This window comes from Schistocerca americana, chromosome 11 (genome assembly GCF_021461395.2).
Source record: "Schistocerca americana isolate TAMUIC-IGC-003095 chromosome 11, iqSchAmer2.1, whole genome shotgun sequence".
Classification (NCBI taxonomy): Eukaryota; Metazoa; Arthropoda; class Insecta; order Orthoptera; family Acrididae; genus Schistocerca; species Schistocerca americana.
The window spans coordinates 107,945,103-107,972,663 of record NC_060129.1 but is presented as its reverse complement, the minus strand read 5'-3'; the positions used below and the strand labels follow the sequence as shown (position 1 = coordinate 107,972,663).

The following is a 27,561-nucleotide window of genomic DNA, read 5'->3' as shown; positions in this document are numbered from 1 at the left end:
GACGCTCTAAGGGAATACATCATATATCTAACGTTAAAATTTTTGTGGAATGATATACTTTTGAAAATTTTTTTAGGAATGACATACTTTTGAGAAACTAACAGTTGTATGTAAACACACGGAGAGTACAAGGATACCGCGCTGTGTTTTGGCGGCGGCATATACTCAAAGCAACAGTCAAGTCTGCGCGCCGCACAAGGCAGTCGTTGACCGCAAACAATCACTTGTACTTCACGTGCCTACAGCTGATCGAGCGCTCAGTGCGAATGCACTGACAGCCGTAAATAAATGCACAGTCTAATTTCTCCGACTAAATTCAGCATAAAGCTATAGTGACTTGTTGAATTCTGTTATTAACATTCAGTATTTTTCAGGATACGGTTCTATAAGGTATTTAAGAACTTCAGGTAAATTCTGTGCGTGTCCGACGTTAAGACGACTTGCTATCGAGAAAATTTCAGGAAAAATGTCATTTCGAAGAAGAAAGTAATAAACAAAAAAGGTAATTATTAATTGAGTTTATTTTTCAGGTAACATATTTCCACTTAGGTACGTACCTTAGACGTAATTTGCTGCGCGATTACGTGATTCATACTTTGTGCTAATTACATGTTCTATGAATTTGCTTGTGAAGCGACGTGCTGGCGTACGTTAACTGATTTTGACAATTTTTATTAATGAACTGGATTGTTACTTGTGTATATTATGCATCGCTTGGCTGCACTGCCTTTTTCACTGATGTCATATTTTTAATTATGTGTGTGCTGTGCCTATTTATTTAAATTATAATTGTCACCTGATTAATTGTGCTGATGTGGTTAGGTATGTAAGTTATACTTTGTGATTTATCTGCTTGCGCCTTCATGTTTACTTATTTGCTTGCGCCTTCATGTTTATTTATTAGATTACATATGAACATTTATTTGCTTACGGTTTTACGATGCTGATGACCTGTTTATTACGTAAGATATGTTTGCTGCTATGCGTATGGATTGCATATTTATAAATTTCTGTTTGTTGTCACAACTACTCTTTAATTTTGTATATAGAAATGCTATTATACTGTGTATGAACATAGAGTTTAGGTTACACTATGGTACTAGTTACAGATTGTTCGCTTGGCAGAGCCTCGTTGTAAGATTTGTGCTGCATCCACTTGTTGACATTCTGTTCTCTACTGGTATATTTACTCGCTGTTGCTTGTTTTGCTTACGCTCAGTGCTTTATATTTTAAGATAAGAAAATGAACTGCAGTAATTCGACGAAAGACATTAGTACAAGAAACTTCATAGAAGTCACATGAGCTGGAGGTTTTATGAAAGCTGTATGAATGTATGCCAATAGGAAGGAAGCTAACGACATGACATACCAACACAGTTATTACACTGCATTTTTCGTGAGCAATTGAAATAGGAAGTGACACTTGACACAAGAAATACTCCACATGTTTGCTTCTGTTTGCCATAATTCTTGAAGTGGTGTACACACTGTGAAATATTAGCATCATTCACACTCCGTAATCGTACTTAATTACTGAGAGTTATTCGAACTAAGTCTGTTAGAGGTCATGTATGCATTCTTTGTTTATAATTCATAATGAGTAGAAGATTTTGGTCAGATGGATTACACAGAGGTTGTGTGTTGACAGTGTGTCTTCGGATTGTATGGGATGAGGAGGATTGCATTAGGATTTTATCTGTACTTGTTCGACGAAACTGACTTGAGGAAAGAGTTGTTATGGAAGTGAAATGATATTGGTAATATTGGAGTTTTTGTGGACAAGAGGTAAGGTAAATGATACTGGCAATAAGGTTTATATGTCGATGTATTGAAGAGGTATTATTGAGGTATTGAGATTATATGAAGTTGATTGGAGCTTTAGTGGACAAGAGGTAAAGTAAGTGAGGTGGATATTTTTTTTTGTTGTTGGTCTATATGGAACAAGGAGGATGAAGATAGCAGACTAGAATACTAAAATGGAAGGAAGATTGTCTACACACACTTTGTTAAATCACTAAGCAGTATGTACTTTTTTTTGGAGAGAGGAAGCATTGCATATCTTGGCACACTGACAGTTGTTCAACAACCATACATTTTGATCTGGCTTGGCAAACATTGGTCTCGACATGATGACTATGACGTTGACTTAACTATTATTGACTGTTATACATTGCTGTCACTACTACTTGATACACATGATGAACATGAAATTTGACAGAAGTGGATTCAGACAGTTAACACTATACAATTACACAGTAGTACTTAATGTGGATGAAAGATGAGTGAGTGTGTTTTGTGTGTTTTCCTTTCCTAATCCTACCCTCCTATCTCCTAAATATTATTTTATTTGTTTGTAGTGGCTTGCACTGACACCCATAAATATTATAGGTTTACTGATGTTTGTGTATTTGTAATAGTAATATGACAATTATCTGATATCATTTGTGTGTTTATGATTTGTCTGTTTAGTGTAAGAGCATTGTAAAAGCATTTGTATGTGCATTCAAACTATTGTTCATGCTTGAACTGTCTAAATAGTGACTGATTATGGACTGTTACTTGTACTTTTTCTACATGATTGGTGCCACTAGGACATGTTTAATTTGTGATGAGGAACAGTGTGATCAGTGATAGTTGTTTAATGTCATTTGTCGGTGTCTGCACCTACTCAACATTGCTGGGTGCCATTGATGGACTGCTTCTACTGAAATGATGTTACTTCTTGCTGTCTGCACCTACTCAACATTGCTGGGTGCCACTGATGGACTGCTTCTACTGAAATGATGTCACCTGTTGGAGTCTGCACCAGTTCCACAATGCTGGGTGCCACTGATGGACTGCTTCTACTGAAATGGTGTCACTTGTTGCTGTAGCATCTGTTCAACATTGCTGGATGCCACTGATGGACTGATTCTACTGAGATGATGTCACCTGTTGCTGTTTGCACCTGTTCCACAATGCTGGGTGCCACTGATGGACTGCATCTATTGAAATAATGTCACCTGTTGGAGTCTGCACCTGTTCCACAATGCTGGGTGCCACTGATGGACTGCTTCTACTGAAATGATGTCATCTGTTGGAGTCTGAACCTACTCCACAATGCTGGGTGCCACTGATGAACTGCTTCTACTGAAATAATGTCACCCGTTGGAGTCTGCACCTGTTCCACAATGCTGGGTGCCATTGATGGACTGCTTCTACTGAGATGATGTCACTTGTTGCTGTCAGCACCTATTCAACAGTGCTGGGTGCTACTGCTGGAACTGTGAACTACTTGTTGTGAATATTGTATTAACTGATTTTTTGTGTATTACTGTTTGTGAAAAGTTATAAGACTCTTACCTGCTCATATTCGTCATTGCTGACGTTATCGATTGAATTGTTTAACCACATGATATTTCTGTAAACTATTATGTAAAGTCACATGTATGAAAGAATTTGTATTGCTTAGTGTATTTTATATATTAGGCTATTGTAAGGTCAGTGCAAAGCCAAAATTTTATCTAGTTATATGATATTTACGTATTAATATTATCGTTTATTTTTGTCTGTTTTTTTTTTTTTTTTGACGAATTTGGTGGTATTTTCACCACCAATGCTGGCAAAAATACCATCAAATTCTAGCCCGTGGAGGAAGGGCATATGAAAGGTGGCTACACTGAGCCACAGCGCCAAAAATCGCGCCAGAGAGAGTATTGTTCCGCCGCCTCCACTGGCAGTGCATATTGAGAGGTAGCGGCAAGCAGTGCTGGCCGAGAAGTTGTGGTGGACACTGCATGTCGTGAAGTCAGAGTGAGATGTGGTAGTGGAGAGTGTTGTTCCATGTTTTATGCAGTGGTTTGATGGGAGAGATAGCAGATGTTGTTCTAATGGAGATATTGTAATGGTCAGAGCGCATTTCGTCAATATACACTCCTGGAAATGGAAAAAAGAACACATTGACACCGGTGTGTCAGACCCACCATACTTGCTCCGGACACTGCGAGAGGGCTGTACAAGCAATGATCACACGCACGGCACAGCGGACACACCAGGAACCGCGGTGTTGGCCGTGGAATGGCGCTAGCTGCGCAGCATTTGTGCACCGCCGCCGTCAGTCTCAGCCAGTTTGCCGTGGCATACGGAGCTCCACCGCAGTCTTTAACACTGGTAGCATGCCACGACAGCGTGGACGTGAACCGTATGTGCAGCTGACGGACTTTGAGCGAGGGCGTATAGTGGGCATGCGGGAGGCCGGGTGGACGTACCGCCGAATTGCTCAACACGTGGGGCGTGAGGTCTCCACAGTACATCGATGTGGTCGCCAGTGGTCGGCGGAAGGTGCACGTGCCCGTCGACCTGGGACCGGACCGCAGCGACGCACGGATGCACGCCAAGACCGTAGGATGCTACGCAGTGCCGTAGGGGACCGCACCGCCACTTCCCAGCAAATTAGGGACACTGTTGCTCCTGGGGTATCGGCGAGGACCATTCGCAACCGTCTCCATGAAGCTGGGCTACGGTCCCGCACCCCGTTAGGCCGTCTTCCGCTCACGACCCAACATCGTGCAGCCCGCCTCCAGTGGTGTCGCGACAGGCATGAATGGAGGGACGAATGGAGACGTGTCGTCTTCAGCGATGAGAGTCGCTTCTGCCTTGGTGCCAATGATGGTCGCATGCGTGTTTGGCGCCGTGCAAGTGAGCGCCACAATCAGGACTGCATACGACCGAGGCACACAGGGCCAACACTTGGCATCATGGTGTGGGGAGCGATCTCCTACACTGGCCGTACACCACTGGTGATCGTCGAGGGGACACTGAATAGTGCACGGTACATCCAAACCGTCATCGAACCCATCGTTCTACCATTCCTAGACCGGCAAGGGAACTTGCTGTTCCAACAGGACAATGCACGTCCGCATGTATCCCATGCCACCCAACGTGCTCTAGAAGGTGTAAGTCATCTACCCTTGCTAGCAAGTTCTCCGGATCTGTCCCCCATTGAGCATGTTTGGGACTGGATGAAGCGTCGTCTCACGCGGTCTGCACGTCCAGCACGAACGCTGGTCCAACTGAGGTGCCAGGTGGAAATGGCATGGCAAGCCGTTCCACAGGACTACATCCAGCATCTCTACGATCGTCTCCATGGGAGAATAGCAGCCTGCATTGCTGCGAAAGGTGGATATACGCTGTACTAGTGCCGACATTGTGCATGCTCTGTTGCCTGTGTCTATGTGCCTGTGGTTCTGTCAGTGTGATCATGTGATGTATCTGACCCCAGGAATGTGTCAATAAAGTTTCCCCTTCCTGGGACAATGAATTCACGGTGTTCTTATTTCAATTTCCAGGAGTGTATATGGAGGTATTTTCTTTTATTCTTTTATTATTTGTGTGTCCTGAATAATGTGCCATTACAGGTTCAGTCAACAAAGAATCTGGCTTGTGTTCTTGTATTAGAGTGTAATTCTGCTTTCCTTACGCAATTATAGTATTTCTAATTTTCTTTTATCACGTCAGTATAATTGGTATTTAAAAATTCTTGTTTTGTTGAAGAAGAACCGTGCCAGACGTGCGTTGAGTCACACTACCACACACAGAACAGCGACACTTGTGCTTTGTTGGTTTCGTAGGTTTTATAGTTGCTGGGGACTTAATTAATTAATTGTGTTAACGAAAAGTTTTATTTCGTTCTTTGTTGTCATTCTATGCAGTCAGATAGCGTAACAATTAGTTGTCAGGGCCAGCCGTTTACGAGACTTGCGTAATCGGACATACAGCGACAGAAAATTAAAAAGTATTTGCATTACATTTTATTAAGCCCCCATGCAAAGTTCCACAACACACGTTCTGGAAATGGAGGTAACGAGTTTAATTCCTAAACTGCTCAACCTGGAAATACCTGGGTACACCATAGCTTGCAACATTCGGATAAAATGGCGACATGATTTATGATTGTATTATGCAGCATTCTTTACAATGTAGGTGGCCGCTGCATCTTTTTCTGAAGAAAGAAGATGCAGATATCGATCTGTTCAAAGGAGAGTTAAAGATGCCAATGAATTTAGACTTACAGTGGTTCAAAACTGTTCAAATGGCTTTGAGGACCATGGGGCTTAACATCAGAGGTCATCAGTCCAATAGAACCGAGAACTACTTAAACCTAACTAACCTAAGGACATCACACACATCATTGCCCGAGGCGGGATTCTAACCTGCGACCGTAGCATGCGCGCGGTTCCGGATGGAAGCGACTAGAACCGCTCGGCCACCATGGCCAGTCAAGTTTAATCGTGCCTACCCTGAGAAATTCACGGAGGAAACTGATTTCTGCATTACATGTACATTGCTTCTGATCAGGTGTCACGGATCTGAGGAACCTGAGATAAGGAGGAAGAAAATTTTTCTCAGAGGTGCCACGAGCTTGGATTTAAATATAAGTCCTGTAACTTTAGTGCTGAAAGAAGTTTGTTGTTTTGCCATTTTTTTGCTATGACATAAATAAACCATCTTTTGACTGAGAGCAATAACATTTTTAGAAGGTGAAAGCAGTCTATCGTAGCACCGCGCTGGTAGTTACGAACCTTAGGTGATCACGAAGCAGTACGGACCCTTTTCATTTGAAGGAAACTGGTGACGTTGCAATTGATTTAGGGTGTACAACACTTTAACAGCTGTTGTTTCATACAGGTATACATGCGCCTCGTACAAGTGTTGAGGGTGCAGTGTGAGGGCTGCTCAGTGGTACTGTGTTTCAGGACCACCCACTATGTCGGCAGTTACGGAGGTTCAGAACACCACAACCGAGGCCCTGGCCGCCCTGGTAGACGGGGGTGAAGACGCCCTGGTGACATTAGTGGCGGGCGAGACGAGGGTGGCGGCTCACAGGGCTGTGTTGGCAGCCGCGAGCCCCGTGTTCGCAGCGATGTTCGCGCATGACATGCTGGAGGCCAGCTGCGGCCAGGTGAGCATCGACGACGTGGAGGGCCCGGTGCTGAAGCTCCTGGTGGCCTACGCGTATACCCTGCAGGCCCCCCAGCTGCCCGACACGGCCCCCCAGCTGCTCTCGGCAGCCGACAAATACGGCTTGTCGGGCCTGAAGGCTGCCTGCGAGCGGCAGCTGATCTCGCAGTTGGCCGTCGAGACCGCAGCGGCGACGGCCGTCAGGGCAGTGAGGCACTCGTGCCCGGACGCCACGAGGGCTGCCGTCGCCTTCATAAAGGACCACCCGCAGGTGATGGCCACGCAGGGCTGGGCAGACGCTGTGCTTCAGTACCCACAAGAAGTCATTGAAGTCAGCAGTATGCTCGGCGAGCCACCAGCAGAAGCACGGTAAGCACGATTCCCTTTTTGGCAGTGCTAGTGTGAATTTGACGTCGTCCTTGCTTTGTTCGTCCTTGCTTTGTTCGTCCTTGCTTTGTTCGTCCTTGCTTTGTTCGTCCTTGCTTTGTTCGTCCTTGCTTTGTTCGTCCTTGCTTTGTTCGTCCTTGCTTTGTTCGTCCTTGCTTTGTTCGTCCTTGCTTTGTTCGTCCTTGCTTTGTTCGTCCTTGCTTTGTTCGTCCTTGCTTTGTTCGTCCTTGCTTTGTTCGTCCTTGCTTTGTTCGTCCTTGCGTTGTTCGTCCTTGCGTTGTTCGTCCTTGCGTTGTTCGTCCTTGCGTTGTTCGTCCTTGCGTTGTTCGTCCTTGCGTTGTTCGTCCTTGCGTTGTTCGTCCTTGCGTTGTTCGTCCTTGCGTTGTTCGTCCTTGCGTTGTTCGTCCTTGCTTTGTTCGTCCTTGCTTTGTTCGTCCTTGCTTTGTTCGTCCTTGCTTTGTTCGTCCTTGCTTTGTTCGTCCTTGCTTTGTTCGTCCTTGCTTTGTTCGTCCTTGCTTTGTTCGTCCTTGCTTTGTTCGTCCCTGCTTTGTTCGTCCCTGCTTTGTTCGTCCCTGCTTTGTTCGTCCCTGCTTTGTTCGTCCCTGCTTTGTTCGTCCCTGCTTTGTTCGTCCCTGCTTTGTTCGTCCCTGCTTTGTTCGTCGTGGGTTTCTTTGCTGCCTACATAGCATAACACCTTAATGTCATCTACTTCGCATTCGGGAGGATGACGGTTCAATCCCGTCTCCAGCCATCCTGATTTAGGTTTTCCGTGATTTCCCTAAATCGTTTCAGGCAAATGCCGGGATGGTTCCTTTGAAAGGGCACGGCCTATTTCCTTCCCCATCCTTCCCTAACCCGAGCTTGCGCTCCGTCTCTAATGACCTCGTTGTCGACAGTACGTTAAAACAACACTAACCTAACTCATCTAATTACTGATCGTCGGTCATGATGCTAAGTCTCTTGCTGTTTACACTTCTTCTGCTTCTTATCAATTTCGCCTTTCTCTGATTTACTCAGATTCCGTATTCTGTACTAATTAGACTGTTCATTCCATTCAGCAAACCCTGTAATTCTTCTTCACTGTCACTCAGGGAATCAGTCATCAGCAAATCTTACATCATTTCACCCTGAATTTTAATTCCACTCTACAATCTTTCCATTATTTCCATCATCGCTTCTTCGATGTATAGATTGAACAGTAGGGGCGAAGAATTACATCCCTGTCTGACGACACCCTTTTTAATCCGAATACTTCATTCTTGGTCTTCCACTCTTATTTTACCTTCTTGCCTCTTGTACATATTGCAAATTACTTGTCGTTTCCTCGTCGTTTCCTATAGCTTACATGTATTTTTGTCAGAATTTCTAACATCTTGCACCACTTGATATTGCCGAACGCTTTCTCCAGGACCACAAATCCTATGAACGTTATGGAACTTCAATTTTCTTATCATTCTCCTGTGTATTATCCTTGTCAGAAACGTGGATGCTTCAGCTGTTAAGCTGATTGTGCGATAATTCTCACGCTTCTCTGCTCTTGCAGTCTCCCAAATCGTGATGATTATATTTTTCTCAAAGTCAGATTGTATATTGCCAGACTCATACATTCTATACACCAGTGAGAATAGACCTTTTGCCACCTCCCCCAGTGATTTTAGAACTTCTGATTGAATGTTGTCTATACCTTACGCCTTCTTTGATCTTAAATTTTCCAAAGCACTTTTAAATTCTGATTCTAATCACCAATATTTTCCATACCGACTCCTGCTTGTTCTTCTGTCACGCCATCGGACAAGTTGTTCCAATCAGAGAGGCCTTCAGTGTACTCTTTCCAACTATCTGATCTCGCCTCTGTATCTAACACTGGAATTCCCATTGTGCTCTTAATGTTACCACACTTGCTTTTAATTCCGTGGAAGATTTTTCTATATGCTGCGTCAGTTGTCTCAAGAATCATTTCTTCTTTGATTTCTTCACATTTTTCGTGCAGCCAATTCACCTTAGCTTCTCTGCTCTTCCTATTCATTTAATCCTTAAGTGACATATTTCTCAATTACTGAATTTTCCTGGATATTTTTGTTCTTTGACTGATCAACTGAAGGATTTCTTATATTTTCCATGGTTTCTTCGCAGTTAGCTTCTTTGTACCTACGTTTTTCTTTCCCACTTCTCTTACTGTCGTTTTTAAAGATCTCTACTCCTCTTAAACTGAACTACCTATTGAGCTGCTTATTATTGCAGTATCTGTAGCCTCAGAGAACATAAATCTCATCTCTTCTTTCCTTAGTACTACTGTATTCCACTTCTTTGTACATCGATGGCTCCTGACCAGTCTCATAAAATTCAGCCTACTCTTCATCACTGCTAAATTGTTATGACTCTCACAGTCCAATATCTGATTTCAAAATGTTAGCCTGACAATAATATAGTGTGACTTTAAACCGCCCATATTTCGGTCCTTTTCCAAGTATACCCCCTTGTCTCAAGATTCTTGAATAGACTATACCAGCTATTACTAGAATAAATTTACTGTAGAGCTTAACTAGCCTGTCTTCTCTCCTATTCCTATTATCAAGTACATATTCTCGTGTAACCCTTTCTTCTACTCCTTCCCCTACGATTACGTTTCAATCCCTCCATGACTATTACATACCTACCAAATTACGTGTTCAGTATCCTCATACTTTTTCTCTCTTCACCTTCAACTTGTGACGTCATCATGTATAGCTGAACTATGCATGTTGTTGGTTTGCTTTCGATTCTCACGAGAAAATATTTATACTCGCTTTCTGCCCTGCCTTTCTATTGATACTGAATCCTACTGCTATTGCTACTACCCTATTCTCATGTGACCAGATATCCTTTCCTTTCCTTTTCTTTCCTTTCCGCGTCACTGACACCCACTACAGCTAGATACGTCCTCAGCATTTCCCTTTTCTTATTTTCTAGCTTCCCAACCACATACAAATTCCTTACTTTCCACATCACGACTCGTAGAACGTTGTCCTTTTGTTGATTACTCAACTTTTTTTCCCATGGTCACCTCCCCCTTGTGCCTCCTCGCCTGGAGGTTTGAATGGGAGTCTTGCCAATGGAGAGTCTGTACAGCACAGACTTATTGAATCACATGCCTCATTGACGGACGTTATGTAACTTTATGCAATGGTTTACATTGGCTTCTGTATCCTCACGTTGTTGATCATTGCCAATTCTTCCTCATTAAGGACCAGTTTCCGACTTCAAGAGAAAGAGAGTGCCCTGAACCTCTGTCGGCCCCTCCGCCCTCTTTGGAAAGGCTGTTGGCTGAAAGAGGGTGACACCTGATGCTGGAAGTCTTCAGACACCAATGCTGATGATTCTTATTCAAAATTTAAGCGACTGTGAGGTTCAAACCCGGGACTGAGGACTTTCCTGATTACTAAAAAAGACGCTACCCCTAAGTGACTGGCCCCAAAGAGCAGGGTAAGACTCCCTGAGATATCCAGTAAAGCAGGAGCTATGAGCGCTGGGGCTAGTCATGCACACTGGGGGCAAACAAGAAGAGAATAATCCAGCCAGCACAATAACATTGTCACACTCAATGCTGTGCCTTACAATCACATTTCCTTCTCGTCTCTGTTCAGCTATCGCCCTGAATATTTTCCGTGCGTTCCCTTTTACAAAACAGACAGGAAATCTCTGCCCCCCGCCCCCCTCCCTGTCGTGTTTGAAGTTCCCTGTGGCGTTACCAGAGGTCGTCCACGGAATCCTATGAGTTTTCCTGCTACTGGGATACAGCAGATTATATTCGCTGTCCACCTACAGGTGTACGACATATCTCCCACAACATCAGTATTGATGTGACGTTTTCATCCAGCTATCATTTGTTGCCTCTGTCTCTTAGATACATTTACTCGATACAAGTCTATTTATTTCCTTTTCAACTGTTTTTAAATCCATATTCAATAGACTACAGGTTACTTCACAAGTTGGAACCATTGTCCAGCAGATAAAATTGCATACACGGCCTAATCCATTTTTTCTTTTAATGGTTGTCTACTGCAAACTGCTTAACACGAAAATTGTTGTTCTAGAAGCACATCACCACTGCTGTCTTTTCAATGAATCGAATTGTGGAGACATTACATGCATATATACAGTTCTATTTGCTTTACTCAAATGCAGATTTTGAATATACTCTTGATAACTTTTATAGCATAGCTCTTGTAATTCTTGTCCATCTTCGTCATTCCCTCGGGCTTCACATCAAACAGCGGCTGCATATCCATGACCGTATAGTTTCAACAGTAAGTTGATAGCCCAACTTATCAGTTTGTCTCTCTCTCTCTCTCTCTCTCTCTCTCTCTCTCTCCTTCCAGTGATATAATTCAGCATCCATATCAGTTTTCAAATTACCTCACAACCAAAAGTAGCGGCCAGTTGACTTTAACTGCTTCTAAATTCTGTCTGATAGTTGTTCTGTCAGGGCAGCAAAATTGTTGGCCCTTATGTTTGGGATTTGGTTTGTGCTTCGTTTTGAACAATTTGTTGTTTTGCATCGTAAGCTACGCCAGTGGGGAACATAGCAGAAGTAGTGCAGAAAAAGACCAGTTAATTGGTGGCACAGTCACGTTAAGTGACAGGCTGGTGTTGTTGGCACTGAGTGTTCCGTTGCCCCGGTGGACAGTCCCTCAGCTGTACCGCCTGCAGTGAGCCCCTGTGTGAACGCGCCCACCCACACAGTGTTTCTCTGTGCAGCTCGCCGACCGCCACAGGGGGCGGGTCCACCCCCAACTCTGACAGTCAACCCCACAGCGGCCACAGCCGGACTCCTCCTGCAGCTGCGCCTCCCACGTCTGCCCGACACACCCCTCCACCCGATGACGCAGCCGTCTCTCGCTTCCGGTGAGTTGTGTTGCCACACATGCCCAAGTCTTACCCTCATAGTACTGCTTATTTTGGCATTAACCAGCCGATGTAGTAAATAAAATAAAATACAGATTCCTTCAGTTTTTGGATAGAGGTTACAGTTGCCATTAAACATTACTCCTTTCTCACTTTTTTGGCTATGATATTTTGAAGATTGAGCACATATGCAGAAGATTTCTCGTTCTCTGTATTTGCAGTGAGAATTACGTTCAGTTCAGAGTCACTCAGCTGTAGTTACGTAGGAAGTGTCCCATACAAATCATACCCATTCCCAAAGATTCTTTATATATTGATGTGTTGAATCTAGATTTTGTTTTGAGTGATGTTTGTGTGTCTTACAAATTGATTCTGAATTAATTGGGTGTGGAAACGGGATTTTTCACACAATTCCAAACAAAACTTATGTGAATGGTTGTAGATATAAGATATTGAAGACACTCAGGAAGAAATGGCGAAAATAAGTTAAACAGAAATAGAAGTAATGACAAAAAGTCATTTAGTACTGGAATGAGGATACAGCTTGTTTTGGGTATGTCTTAAAATGTAATTCGAATATTCCTTAAATGGTTCCCTGGTCAGTTACATCTGTAGTGACTATTGGAAATCTGTGCCGCACTGGAACAGGAACCCAGATTTGCTGCTTATTGCACGCAGTCTCCTTGACCAGTAGGCTGCCTGAGCACACCTCCACTTCTGACTCAGTGTCTCATCGACACTTCCACTAGATTTTATCCCGGGGGACTTGTGGGAAGAGTAGCAAAAGGGAAATCGAATCGGTGGATGTTACCCTACTGCAGAGGATGTACATGAGAACCTCTGGTGGTAGTGTTAGCAAATCATGGGTAAAAAACATCATCGACAATGGTAATTCCATCTACGCCAGCAAACACACTCAGCTGGTCTAATCGTTGAGGTATCTGCTCTCGAGAAGTGAGAAATGCAGTGGGTGTGGCTGAGTGGAGATGCGTACAGCACTGTATGGCTCGTCACTCGTAAACAAACTCCTGCAACTGATGGATGATGGTCACCAGGTGTGATGAGTAGTGGATTTGATTCATCGAGGAGAAGTTTTGCCTAATTCCATGGTATAGTTAACTTTTATTTTTAGAAAATAGCAACCGACGTGTGCCAAGATAGTTGGTCCTACTGAAAATATATATATACATAACCAACAGCAGAGTTTCCACAATGATGATGGTGCCACTACAGCGGAGTTACTAAATACAGTTTTCCTAAATTCCTTCACGAAAAAAGGCAAAGTAACTATTCAAGAATTCGAAACCAGAACAGCTGTTACCATGAGTGACATAAAAGTACATATTTTAGGTGTTGTGAAGCAACTCAAATCACTTAAGAAAGGCAAGTCTTCTGGTCCAGATGGAATACGAATTAGGTTCCTTTCAGAGTATGCAGACACAATAGTGCCTTTCTTAGCAATCATATACAACCGTTCACTTGACAGAAGGTCTGTTCCTAAAGACTGGAAAGTAGCACAGGTCACACCAATACTCAAGAAAGGAAATAGGAGTAACCTATTTAATTAGACACATATTACTGACCTCAATTTGCAGTAGGATTTTGGAGAATATACTGTACTCGAACATTATGACTCTTCTTGAAGAAAGTGACTTATTGATACATAACCAACACGGATTCAGAAAATATCGTTATTGTGCAACACAGCTAGCTATTTATTCCCATGAAGTAATGAGTGCTCTCGACAAGGGATCTAAGATCGATTCCATATTCCTAGATTTCCAGAAGGGTTTTGATACCATTCCTAACAAGAGACTATTACATGGTGTATACGGCCGGAAGATCCGGGATAGCCCCAGGAATTTTTTCATCCGCAAGAAAACCGGGAAAAACAGGGGAATTTTCTATAATCCCTGGAGTTTTTCATTGATTTAGTTTTCAGTTAATTTTTTGTCATTTTGACTGGTAATAACCGATACTCTAACAAAGGACATTACTGTATCCCGCCACTGCTGACTGCAGCAACAAAATATGAACGAGGGAATGAAATTTAAATTCCAAAGGAAATGCTTCATATGTAAACAAAAACACGCGGTGCTCATACAAGCGTCTGCCAACAGCAAAACGTGTGAAAGGCTGTAGGAAGACAATGCAGTGCTTCGTAACAACAAATTACCTCCGATCAGTGTGACGTCACAACTGTTTACATCAGATTCATTTAAGCAGTTACGAGCGGAATCGCGCATGCACAGTTGACTCGCGTCTGAGTAGTACCTTCTCCTGCTTCTGGAAACAGGAATGTCGCTGTTGGTTCTGTACGCAGCAAACCGGAGTATCTGAACCAGGCGGCAATTTTGGTGGCGAGGGGGGGGGCAAATTTGTAGTGTTGAGGAAAAATAACCTTGTTTCACAAAGCACCTAGCATCTAGAGCACATTGGTGTATCGATTATTCAAAAGAGTTTGAAGCTCATCCCTGTTGCTTTTTGACCATTTTTGATCACATTCTAAGTTGATTTCTGAATGAATCATAAGTTGATTTTTGAATGCGTGCATAGTGTACGTGATGTACCTGCCAGGGGACTCCTCGTCGCATCTGGAAATAAACTTTCCTGCAGACAAAAGGGGACGGGGCTACACGAGCTGAGCTGAATAAAGCCGCACGGGTGATTTTCTTTATGATGCGGGAAGTGGCAATTGGCACCAAACAAAGAAAAGTGGGGGGTCATCGACATGGGTCCTAAGAGAAATCCGCTAAATTTTGGGTACACGATAAATCACACAAATTTAAGGGCTGTCAATTCGACTAAATACCTAGGGATTACAATTACGAGCAACTTAAACTGTAATGACCACATAGATAATATTGTGGGAAAGGCGAAACAAAGACTGCGCTTTATTGGCAGAAACTTAGAAGATGCGACAAACCTACCAAAGAGAGCCTACATTACACTTGTATGTCCTCTGGTGGAATATTGCTGCACGGTGTGGGATCCTTATCAGGTATGATTGGCGGAGGACAGCTAAAAAGTGCAAAGAAGGGCAGTTCGTTTAGTATTATCGCGCAATATGGGTGAGTGTGTCACTGATATGATACGCGAGTTGGTGTGGCAGTCACTAAAACAAAGGCGGTTTTCTCTGCGGCGAGATCTGTTAACGAAATTTAAATTGCCAGTTTTCTCTTCCGATGGAAAAGATTTTGTTGACATCCACCTATGTAGGGCGAAATAATCAACATAATAAAATAAGAGAAATCAGAGCTCCAATGGAAAGATTGAGGTGTTCTTTTTCCCACACACCATATGACAGTGGAATGGTTGAGCAGAAGTATGAAAATGGTTCATTGAACCCTCTGCCAGGCACTTCAGTGTGGATTGCAGAGTAACCATGTAGATGTTGATTCCTTCCTGTATAGAGATTAAAGTACTTCCTGCTTTGATTGACCAAGATAATCAGCTGCAGATATCGACTTTGGAATCCATTGAACATTTAAAACCCTCCTGCACCTCAGGCAGGCAACAGAAGCACACCCATTTCGACTGGCAGTCATGGAAGACACAGAGAATTAGTGTTGAAATTATATCAGGAGCAGGCAACAAACAGAAATTTTTCAATTTTCGTGCATACAAGCCATGCGGGTAATAACGCGTAATTTGGCACAGGAAGTACATACTTACAAGTAAAGAAAATTTTAAAAACGCTCAATATAAGATGACACACACCTACATGTGGTACATGCACACTGAAAACATCGATAGTGTCGAATTGTATACTTGGTATCCAGGATAATAGTATTAATTATGCAGCACATGCTGATATCAAAAGCAGTATGCTCCATAGAGAACGTGAAACAAAGGAGAAAACAATAGAACGCCAGGATGAGATTCAAGACTTGGAAAGGTAAGAAGTGGGGAAATGTTTATGACGCAAACACAACAGGTCATGTTACAACGAAAAAAGTGAGAAACTTACTGTTAGAGAAGGAAGCAATGGACTTACAGCACACACAATAACAAACTAGGACAATGACAAACAAAGAATAAAGTTTTGGGGGACGAATCGGTAGCTTTCAGAGAAAGTAGAAAAAGATCAAATAGGTAAAAACAGGGCCAAATAGAAATCCTTGGTTAATGCAGGAGATACTGAGTTCAACTGTTAAAAGAAGAAACTATAAAAATTCAGCAAATAAAGCAGGCAAAAGGAAATATGAATGTTTAACAAATTATTGACAAGAAGTGGAAAATGCCTAAGGACTACTGTGTAGAAGGGGTGTGTGTGTGTGTGTGTGTGTGTGTGTGTGTGTGTGTGTGTGTGTCAGGGAGAGTCGACCTGGTGCCCTTGTTGTATTTGAAAGATGTCGACCAACTTATTGTGTACGAAGCAGTGACTTTTATATTTTTTGTCGGTATTTCAGAAAATTTCCGTGTTACTGGTCTGAATGACTTGGCTGTCTGGTGAGGAAATTGTATTTCAGTACTTACAGATAGATGCGTTTAGTTTCTAGTGTTTTCTTCGTAAGTGAAAGAAGGAATTGGTATGCAGAGAAGGTAGTTTTAGGGGTGTGTTTGAATGTAGATGAAGGATTGGGTAGCAACTGCATGCCGAGGTGAAAGGAGGCGGATCTGTGGAGTGAATTATGAGGAAAACCAAATGAATTTATTAGGAGATGGAGTGCACCTATTTTTAATGGGAGATAGCTGAAGTTTTTGATTATGGGCTAGTGCTGTGGATCTGTCTGTAATACGCTGGTTAACCCGTATCGCAGAAGCGAGATTTCTAGATTTGTGACTTGTCGCTCGGAAGAAGTGTATTCCGAATTGTTTCGACAGTTTTGTGGCTGTTACAGTTTCTTTCATTTGGTGTGTGTGTCTCGATAGTAGAGAGTAAGTGTGTCGATGTTTTGTGCAGGAGCCTTTCTGGGGCAGAGCGAAGCAGGAAACTGAGAGAGGCGGCTAAGAAAGGGGCGGTGGAGGAGGTGCGGCTATTGCTGGCGGCTGGGGCGGACGTGGTGGCGAGGGACGTGGACGGAGAGACCGCCCTGCACTGGGCTGCACTGAGAGGCCACGCGGCTGTGGTGCGGCTGCTGCTCTCTGCGGCGTCCGACCCCAACGCCAGGGATCAGTGGTGGCGGACGCCGCTGCACTGGGCGGCACGGAATGGCCACGCAGAAGCGGCGGCTGCGTTGCTGCAGGCCGGAGCCGACAGGGGGAAGACGGATGAAGATGCGGACACCCCCCTGGACTACGCCAGGCAGCAAAACCAACACCATCTCATAGAGATGCTAACACAGCGTTAATACGTGCCACTAGAGGAAATGACATCATATACTTCATTCTACATAATTTTAAAATAAAAAATTGAAAAAAAGATCACTTTCTCTATTCATTTGTACCTTTTGCAGTCCACACAATTTCACCAGTAACACCACAACTACTGCAACAACAGGAGATATCTGTAAACAAACGTGACAAACCTTCCTTTTGAGAATTCACTCTGTAAAATAAAATAAAAAATTGAAAAAAAGATCACTTTCTCTATTCATTTGTACCTTTTGCAGTCCACACAATTTCACCAGTAACACCACAACTACTGCAACAACAGGAGATATCTGTAAACAAACGTGACAAACCTTCCTTTTGAGAATTCACTCTGTAAAACATTTCACAAGCAATTTCTGCAAAAGCTCAGCAACAATTGACAAATACTCCATCATTCATAAACTTCACTTCTCTCTCCCTCTCTGTCTTGCGTTTCTCGTCCCACATACAATATTCAAACAGCTTACAAGCATACAGCCAACGTCTCTCACAACCGCCTGTATTTCGAAACGTAAACACCCAATCTCTTCCGAGAGACAAATCCGAGAATAGCGGATGTTGTGTAACATGTCGCCCAGCTGCAATAACGTCACTTCTTCCCACCAGTCCGCTACATTACCTAATTACTGCAAACTATTTGCTAGCAGTGTCTATGTTGCTACATTACATCACTGCGAACTGCGCCATACTCAAATTACTGCCATATAAGCTGTTCACTTAGAATGTATCTTCACTTCACACTGAATTCAGTTCTGTGCGTGCACCGCACAAGTACTTTTCGTGTTTAACTGTAATGTCACACTGGTAGCAGTACTCACACCACATCATGCTCACACCATCTGCAGCCGTCTTGCCAGCTCACCTTCAAATAAAGACAATTGAAGATCCACCTAAAGTCATTTCTCTCCCACACACCTCACTTGCTGCTCTTACAGAACAAACTACCATCTCTCAGGGAATTATACTAAATCGCGTGAGACATGCATCCAGTAGTGGAAATATACATCACTTTCAAAAAGTACACTTTTGCGTCTCTGTAGACGCTTTCGAAGCAGACCACATTTGGAACATTCATTCCCCTGTCTGCTGTGATACAATTAGACTTGGCATACCCGTGCGTGCATGTGTGACCAAAGTGGCAGACTGCATTCTGAACAAGAGCTTCTGTGGCCCTCATGTAGCGGCGTTACAGACGGAAGCTCCTTAACGTCAACAGAACTTACTCAGCTCGATGTTACGCTACAGAGCACACTTCAAAAAATGGTGAATGTTCTCGGTTCTGATTCGGTCCTCTACTTTTATTCATACGAAATCGGAGGATGATGTTTGCTTTTACCGACTCCCCCGACTCATTTACTCAAGCTCAGAAATTTCTCGGGTGAAGCATATTCTCCGTCTCGCTTTATTCGTGCGAACCTGAGAATGTTCTCCACAATTTCGAGTATAAAGTACATTCTCCGCTTTATTCATACGATCGAAGGTCGCCTTTCTGTAAGTTGCACCAAACCATGATGACGCACACTTAGAGAGGTAATTCGGCTCAGAAAGTTTTCGCTCTGGTCGGCGGTAAGTACTGGGTGTCCAGCAGGTTGTTTCAGAAACTGTTACATTATTCACTCTGAAGCTGCAAATAGAAATGTACAAGTGTATCCCAAACACAGCAGCACTACTTGTGACGAACGTTTACCCCACAGGAGGCAATGTACTGTTTTTCTACGACGTTAATACCGTATACCTGTCAATTTCTGCGGGCTTTCGGCAGAATCGGGTGGGGCCAAGAGTTATTTCGGTCCTTTTCGATTAACAGGGTCCAACACTGGGTTGCCACTCGCCAGAAACGTTCTATTAGATAGTGTTTCCGTGTTTATTCCTGTTTCCTTTCTCTTTAATCTTCACTCCTTCCACTTTGCGACTCCGAAATCAACCCCTTTTCCTCTTAAGTTTTCCTCATCAGCGACGTCCCTGCAACAGTGCCGCTCTCACTCCAGCCTGGAGAGCTGAAGTCGGCGTCTGAACGAGATCTCTGTCAGGCTGGAGTTTAGCATGGAATACGACTGAGTAAGTGCTGCCAAGCTTAGCCCGAATTATGCACAACTTTTCTCCTGTTTTTTAATTTACGATTTCCGAAGACCATTTGAAATTTAATTTTCAAAGTTACTGCGAACCCATGTGGTGATTAAAGTACTTTAAACACAGAGCGTGTAATCCATTTGGAGTTCTGGATGATAACAAATCGAACACAACATTGCATTCCAGCATTGCTGATGGGGGGCGCCACGAACTTGTAAGTCATTTTCAGCCAGGTGTCCCGATACTTTTGACCACACAGTGTATGTGAAGGCATCGTCAAGATCTAAAATAGATGTTCCAGCATCAAGAAAGTGCTTAATGGTCTAAGTCAACGACAGACAGGTAGCAAATATGGTTTCCAGTCATTAAACAATCGAGCCACAGAATGAACATCAGTACAGTAGTTACATGTGTAATGAATCTGATCTGAAAATATACTATGGAAGAAACTGGTTGACATGGCCAAAGATGAATAACATGTCTATGTTGGACAATCCAAGTCCACAGGAAGATCATAGGTACACAAAATCAAACATCTTTGGAAGAACTATGTTATCTGCGAATACATTTATAAATACATCTGTGGAAGGGCAGTGTTATCTGTGAGCACAAGGTGTAAAAACTATGTTTGTACAGGGTGTATACAAACCGGGAGATCCGGGAATTTTTTCATCCGGGAGAAAACCGGAAAAAACCCGGGAATTTTTTAGAATTCCGGGAATTTTTCATTGTTTTTGTTTTCAGTTAAATTTTTGTAATTTTGACTGGTAAGAACTGATACTCTAACAAAGGATATTACTGTATCCCACTGCTACATATAATACTGCAGCAATAAGACATGAACGAGAGAAAAAACATAAATAAAACATAAATTGCAAAGGAAATGCGCCATATACAGCAACAAAACACAGTGCTCAAACAAGCGTCTACCAACAGCAAAATGAGTCAAAGGCTTTAGGAAGACGATGTGATGCTTCGTAACAACAAATTGCCTCCGATGAGCGTGACGTTACAACTGTTTAGATTCGTTTTAGCAGTTACGAGCGGGATCAAGCGCATGCGCAGTTGAGTAGTACCTTGTCCCGCTGCTGGCTACTGAAATGTGGCTGTTGGCTGTGTAAGCAGTCGCAGCAAGCAGCTAGATGCTACCGGGAAAAATTTTACTGGAGCGCCCAAGTTGCCAGATTCATGCATGCGCAGCAGGTCCAGATCTAGGAAGGGGAGGGGTGTGGGCAAATTCATATTCTTGAGGGGGGGAAAAACGTTGTTTCACAAAGCGACTAGCATCCAGCGCACTTACGTCTATCGATTATTCATATGACTTTGAAACGCATCCCTGTCGGTTTTCCAACACTTTATAAGTTGATTTCTGAATGAATCATAAGTTGATTTGTGAATGCGTGCATAGTGTACGTGATGTACCTGCCAGGGGAATCCTCGTCGCGTGTAGAAACAAACTTTCCTACAGACAAAAGCGGCTATACCAGCTGACCGGAGGAGAGCCGGATGGCTGAATGCCAACCGCTGTCTGATTGTCTTGTTGATTGGGTTTGCGAATGATGAGCGTTGTTATAATTACTAGCGAAATCCATAGATTCAGACTACAGAAGTGGAAATAAACGAATAACAGGTAATAAAGATTACATACTCCCTTCTCGGTGTATCCAAGAAAATGAAATTTTGACGGAAAATGTTTGGCCAGATCGCTGTACTAGTAAGGGCCAGTCGCACAGTGTCCAGCTAGCAGCCGCTTTAAGTTCTACTCTGGAAGAAGTGCGGAAAACGCGTTGTATGAACATGTAACAAAGCCTAACCAGAGAATAATCGTGAATAACTAAACCGATGATTGTAGCAGAGTTAGTGAAGTTAACCTGTGAATAAGCTTTGACATTGGCAGGAATAGTTACAGAATTAGTGATAAGAAGCCTGTTTGTTAGAACGAGGAAGGAGAAGAAACGGGGACACCACACAAATTATGGAACAATATGACGATTCCAAGTTTGTATAAAAATTCCGTACTACTACTTTTCGATCATGTTTGAGAAACTGGAGCGTATGAATGAAGTGTGAAACTATCCCCTAACGTAAAGCTTTTTGCTTGTAGTAGGCCTAATAGGCATTTGATACTGGTACTTTGTGAAATATATTCTGTCGTTACAAAAAGACCGTTTGTGCCAAAACAGTCACGTTTATTTAGTGTATGTTACAATTGTTGCCGTGAGAAAATAGACGTAATTAGATCGGGAAACCACACCTGTCTTGGGCCCTATTTGTATTAACAGCTTTTTCAGTATTAGACAGCAACATTTCAATTTTTCATGTAGCAAAACGTTTGACGAACTTTCGCAGAAAGGAAAGCACGCCATATAAAGCTGTAGCAAGATTAGAGAGAAAAAAATTCTAGGGGCTAAGAATTGTACAGGGTGTCCAGAAAAGGGCTCCCTGATTTCAAAATTAAATATCTCGAAAACAAAGATCGACAGAGGAATGCAGTCAACGGTATGTTTATTGTGAAAGCTGTAAGAAGTTTATACAGCAGTTTGAAATAATAGTTACAAAAGCTGCTAACAGATGGCGCTGCACGCTGTACAGCTCATATCAGCATACATAAATGAAATAATCGTATGAAAACAATCTTTGCAAACAATCACATCACAATGTTTTCAAAATGTTCGCCATTGGCACTACAGAGGTGGCGCAAACAAAGAATGAAATTCGCCATCACATTTCGTAGTGTCTCAACCGAAATGGATTCACATGCCACAGAGATCGCCGATTCGAGCTCGTCCAGCGTGGCGGGATGCTTCGGGTAGACCCTATCTTTCACTGTGCCCCACAAAAAAAGTCACAGGGAGTCAAATCCGGCGAATATGGAGGCCAATCCATGCCTGCAGCAGTAAATTTGAGATATTCCAAAGCAATGACTCGATTCCCGAAGTATTCCTCGAGAAAGCGAAACACTTGGTCGGTCCAATGTGGTCGGGCTCCATCTTGCATAAACCATTCAGGACCTGGTCGATCCTCTAAGGCTTGCTGTGTGCCGACAAATTGTTCCAAAATTGCAACGTAACGTGCACCAGTGACCGTTTCTCGAATGAAAAAAGGGCCAGTAATGCCTCTGCTGCATACTGCAGCCCACACAGTAACTTTAGGAGAATACAGGGGTTTCGCTTCACACCAATATGGCTTTTCGGAATCCCAGAATCGCCAGTTCTGCTTATACACGTATCCATTCATCTGTAAACCAAATGCAGCCCAACATCAAATCCTTCACTATCAATCATTGTGAGCATCTGATTAGCAAAGGCAACCCTTTGTTGCACAGCTCGTACGGGTATGGCCTGGTGCGTTTGAATTTTGAATGGAAACATGTGTAGGCTCTTTCTCAGTATTTTCTGCGTGCTGGAACGCTTCAAACCAGTCTCAGATGCAATTCTACGGACGGATGACATTGGATTTCGCTGAATAATTCCAGAAACTGTGGCGATATTTTCAGGCGTAACTGCGGTTTGCTTGCGGCCAACATGCCCCACTAGATCATCAGTTACGCTGCCTGTTCGTTGAAATTTTGCGAAGAGCGTACGAATGGTTTTCGCATCGGATCCTTTTGGAACATTAAATCGTGCTTGAGAACTTCGCCTTGTTGCGTCATGTCATGTCTAGGACTCTCTTCTAACCTGTGGTACTCTAGCACCACAAAAACGCGTTGTTCAATGGAGTACATGGTTTTAATCTCTTCCTTCAGTACGCTAACCTCCTTTCACGTTTCAATAGTGGAACTGATCGCTCTGGGCTTCGGATCACTATTTATACTAGGCATTACGTATGGCGATTACAGCGCCATCTGTTAGCAGCTTTTGTAACTATTACACTCCTGGAAATTGAAATAAGAACACCGTGAATTCATTGTCCTATGAAGGGGAAACTTTATTGACACATTCCTGGGGTCAGATACATCACATGATCACACTGACAGAACCACAGGCACATAGACACAGGCAACAGAGCATGCACAATGTCGGCACTAGTACAGTGTATATCCACCTTTCGCAGCAATGCAGGCTGCTATTCTCCCATGGAGACGATCGTAGAGATGCTGGATGTAGTCTTGTGGAACGGCTTGCCATGCCATTTCCACCTGGCGCCTCAGTTGGACCAGCGTTCGTGCTGGACGTGCAGACCGCGTGAGACGACGCTTCATCCAGTCCCAAACGTGCTCAATGGGGGACAGATCCGGAGATCTTGCTGGCCAGGGTAGTTGACTTACACCTTCTAGAGCACGTTGGGTGGCACGGGATACATGCGGACGTGCATTGTCCTATTTGAACAGCAAGTTCCCTTGCCGGTCTAGGAATGGTAGAACGATGGGTTCGATGACGGTTTGGATGTACCGTGCACTATTCAGTGTCCCCTCGACGATCACCAGTGGTGTACGGCCAGTGTAGGAGATCGCTCCCCACATCATGATGCCGGGTGTTGGCCCTGTGTGCCTCGGTCGTATGCAGTCCTGATTGTGGCGCTCACCTGCACGGCGCCAAATACGCATACGACCATCATTGGCACCAAGGCAGAAGCGACTCTCATCGCTGAAGACGACACGTCTCCATTCGTCCCTCCATTCACGCCTGTCGCGACACCACTGGAGGCGGGCTGCACGATGTTGGGGCGTGAGCGGAAGACGGCCTAACGGTGTGCGGGACTGTAGTCCAGCTTCATGGAGACGGTTGCGAATGGTCCTCGCCGATACCCCAGGAGCAACAGTGTCCCTAATTTGCTGGGAAGTGGCGGTGCGGTCCACTACGGCACTGCGTAGGATCCTACGGTCTTGGAATGCATCCGTGCGTCGCTGCGGTCCGGTCCCAGGTCGACGGGCACGTGCACCTTCCGCCGACCACTGGCGACAACATCGATGTACTGTGGAGACCTCACGCCCCACGTGTTGAGCAATTCGGCGGTACGTCCACCCGGCCTCCTGCATGCCCACTATACGCCCTCGCTCAGAGTCTGTCAACTGCACATACGGTTCACGTCCACGCTGTCGTGGCATGCTACCAGTGTTAAAGACTGCGATGGAGCTCCGTATGCCACGGCAAACTGGCTGACACTGACGGCGGCGGTGCACAAATGCTGCACAGCTAGCGCCATTCGACGGCCAACACCGCGGTTCCTGGTGTGTCCGCTGTGCCGTGCGTGTGATCATTGCTTGTACAGCCCTCTCGCAGTGTCCGGAGCAAGTATGGTGGGTCTGACACACTGGTGTCAATGTGTTCTTTTTTCCATTTCCAGGAGTGTGTTTCAAACTGCTGTATAAACTTCTTACAGGTTTCACAATAAACATACCGTTTACTGCATTCCTCTATCGATCTTTGTTTTCGAGATATTTAATTTTGAAATCAAGGAGTCCTTTTCTGGACACCCTGTATATTGTCTTGCTTGTCTCATGTCTTTACTGGGTCTATGTGTCCTATATTTAATTTTATGTCACACAAAGCAGCAAGTTGTTAGCTGATAGGGAATAAAGAGTGCATAATTTCTGAAGAGTTCTTTTTTTTTTTAATAAAAAAGAGGGACAGGATTTCAATCCGGCTGACTGTAAGCAGGAGAGGCACCAAAGGTCATTTTAATTTCCATTGTTCTGAATATGGTTTGATGGCATCCATTACAAAATACAAAATATACATGTTTCAATTCCACAGAGCGAAGTACAGTGACGTGCGATAGAAGAATTCAGTGTGAGGAGGCGAGGCACTGCACTTTGGCACACTTAGACCAAATAACGTTTTACATTTCCTCGAACACATATGTTTTCAGACTCTTCAGAAAGCTGAGCGCTACAAAATGAACATATTTTTGAAAATTCGCTTTTTTTTCAATTTTTGACGTCCTGTCTCAAACGCTCGGGGAGTGGCGGGGTATTGCTCCAGTTCGGAAATATCGTAAACCCGGGCCTGATGCGCAGAGCAGTCTGAGTTATAGTAGGTGTTTCACAGAGGAAGACCGCACGGCAGTTCCTTCTCTAAATCGTCGCACACACGAAAAAATGGCTGACATCGAAATAAGTGTCCAAGGAATAATAAAGCAACTGGAATCACTCAATAGAGGAAAGTCCACTGGACCTGACGGGATACCAATTCGATTCTACACAGAGTACGCGAAAGAACTTGCCCCCCTTCTAACAGCCGTGTACCGCAAGCCTCTAGAGGAACGGAAGGTTCCAAATGATTGGAAAAGAGCACAGGTAGTCCCAGTCTTCAAGAAGGGTCGTCGAGCAGATGCGCAAAACTATAGACCTATATCTCTGACGTCGATCTGTTGTAGAATTTTAGAACATGTTTTTTGCTCGAGTATCATGTCGTTTTTGGAAACCCAGTATCTACTATGTAGGAATCAACATGGATTCCGGAAACAGCGATCGTGTGAGACCCTACTCGCTTTATTTGTTCATGAGACCCAGAAAATATTAGATACAGGCTCCCAGGTAGATGCTATTTTTCTTGACTTCCAGAAGGCGTTCGATACAGTTCCGCACTGTCGCCTGATAAACAAAGTAAGAGCCTACGGAATATCAGACCAGCTGTGTGGCTGGATTGAAGAGTTTTTAGCAAACAGAACACAGCATGTTGTTATCAATGGAGAGACGTCTACAGACGTTAAAGTAACCTCTGGCGTGCCACAGGGGAGTGTTATGGGACCATTGCTTTTCACAATATATATAAATGACCTAGTAGATAGTGTCGGAAATTCCATGCGGCTTTTCGCGGATGATGCTGTAGTATACAGAGAAGTTGCAGCATTAGAAAATTGTAGCGTAATGCAGGAAGATCTGCAGCGGATAGGCACTTGGTGCAGGGAGTGGCAACTGTCCCTTAACATAGACAAATGTAATGTATTGCGAATACATAGAAAGAACGATCCTTTATTGTATGATTATATGATAGCGGAACAAACACTGGTAGCAGTTACTTCTGTAAAATATCTGGAAGTATGCGTCCGGAACGATTTGAAGTGGAATGATCATATAAAATTAATTGTTGGTAAGGCGGGTACCAGGTTGAGATTCATTGGGAGAGTGCTTAGAAAATGTAGTCCATCAACAAAGGAGGTGGCTTACAAAACACTCGTTCGACCTATACTTGAGTACTGTTCATCAGTGTGGGATCCGTACCAGATTGGGTTGACGGAGGAGCTAGAGAAGATCCAAAGAAGAGCGGCGCGTTTCGTCACTGGATTATTTGGTAACCGTGATAGCGTTACGGAGATGTTTAGCAAACTCAAGTGGCAGACTCTGCACGAGACGCGCTCTGCATCGCGGTGTAGCTTGCACGCCAGGTTTCGTGAGGGTGCGTTTCTGGATGAGGTATCGAATATATTGCTTCCCCCTACTTATACCTCCCGAGGAGATCACGAATGTAAAATCAGAGAGATTAGAGTGCGCGCGGAGGCTTTCAGACAGTCGTTCTTCCCGCGAACCATACGCGACTGGAACATGAAAGGGAGGTAATGACATTGGCACGTAAAGTGCCCTCCGCCACACACCGTTGGGTGGCTTGCGGAGTATAAATGTATATGTAGATGTAGACGAAGTGGGTAGTCTCCACGTGACCCGTGTTTACATTTAGTGATTTTGCTGTTTCCTCTTCGTTTACTGCTCTCACGTCAAATGAAAACAAATCAGATTTCTCTGGCCGGGAGCCATCAAGTGAATTAAAATACATTCACATAATTATGGAAGGCTAAAATGTGTTGTTAGTTGCAGATTTTATTTTATTTCCACCTTCCTGACAGTCAAGCAGTAATTACCTTGCGCAACAATGAAGTTATTTTTGTCGGTTTCTAAGGAAATTTTCTTTTATTAATTTTTTCCGCTGATGCAGACAATATATTTGAAACGAAGTGTTTAATTCCACACACTGGTTCGCTGCATTTCAAGTGCGCGTTTTCAACTTCTAGCAGGTATGGCGCTAT

The 27,561-nt window shown here is 43.8% G+C and overlaps 1 protein-coding gene across 1 annotated transcript in view; it reads left to right on the top strand.

Moving 5' to 3' along the window:
- The window catches only part of LOC124553335 (TD and POZ domain-containing protein 1-like), a 609,900-nt gene extending 592,396 nt beyond the window's left edge, over positions 1-17,504 (top strand). Inside the window, exons 3-4 of the mRNA XM_047127211.1 lie at positions 12,064-12,210; positions 17,117-17,504. Coding sequence (XP_046983167.1) covers positions 12,064-12,210; positions 17,117-17,504 — 535 coding nt within the window. The remainder of the gene's footprint in view (positions 1-12,063; positions 12,211-17,116) is intronic.
- The last annotated feature ends 10,057 nt before the right edge of the window (positions 17,505-27,561 follow it).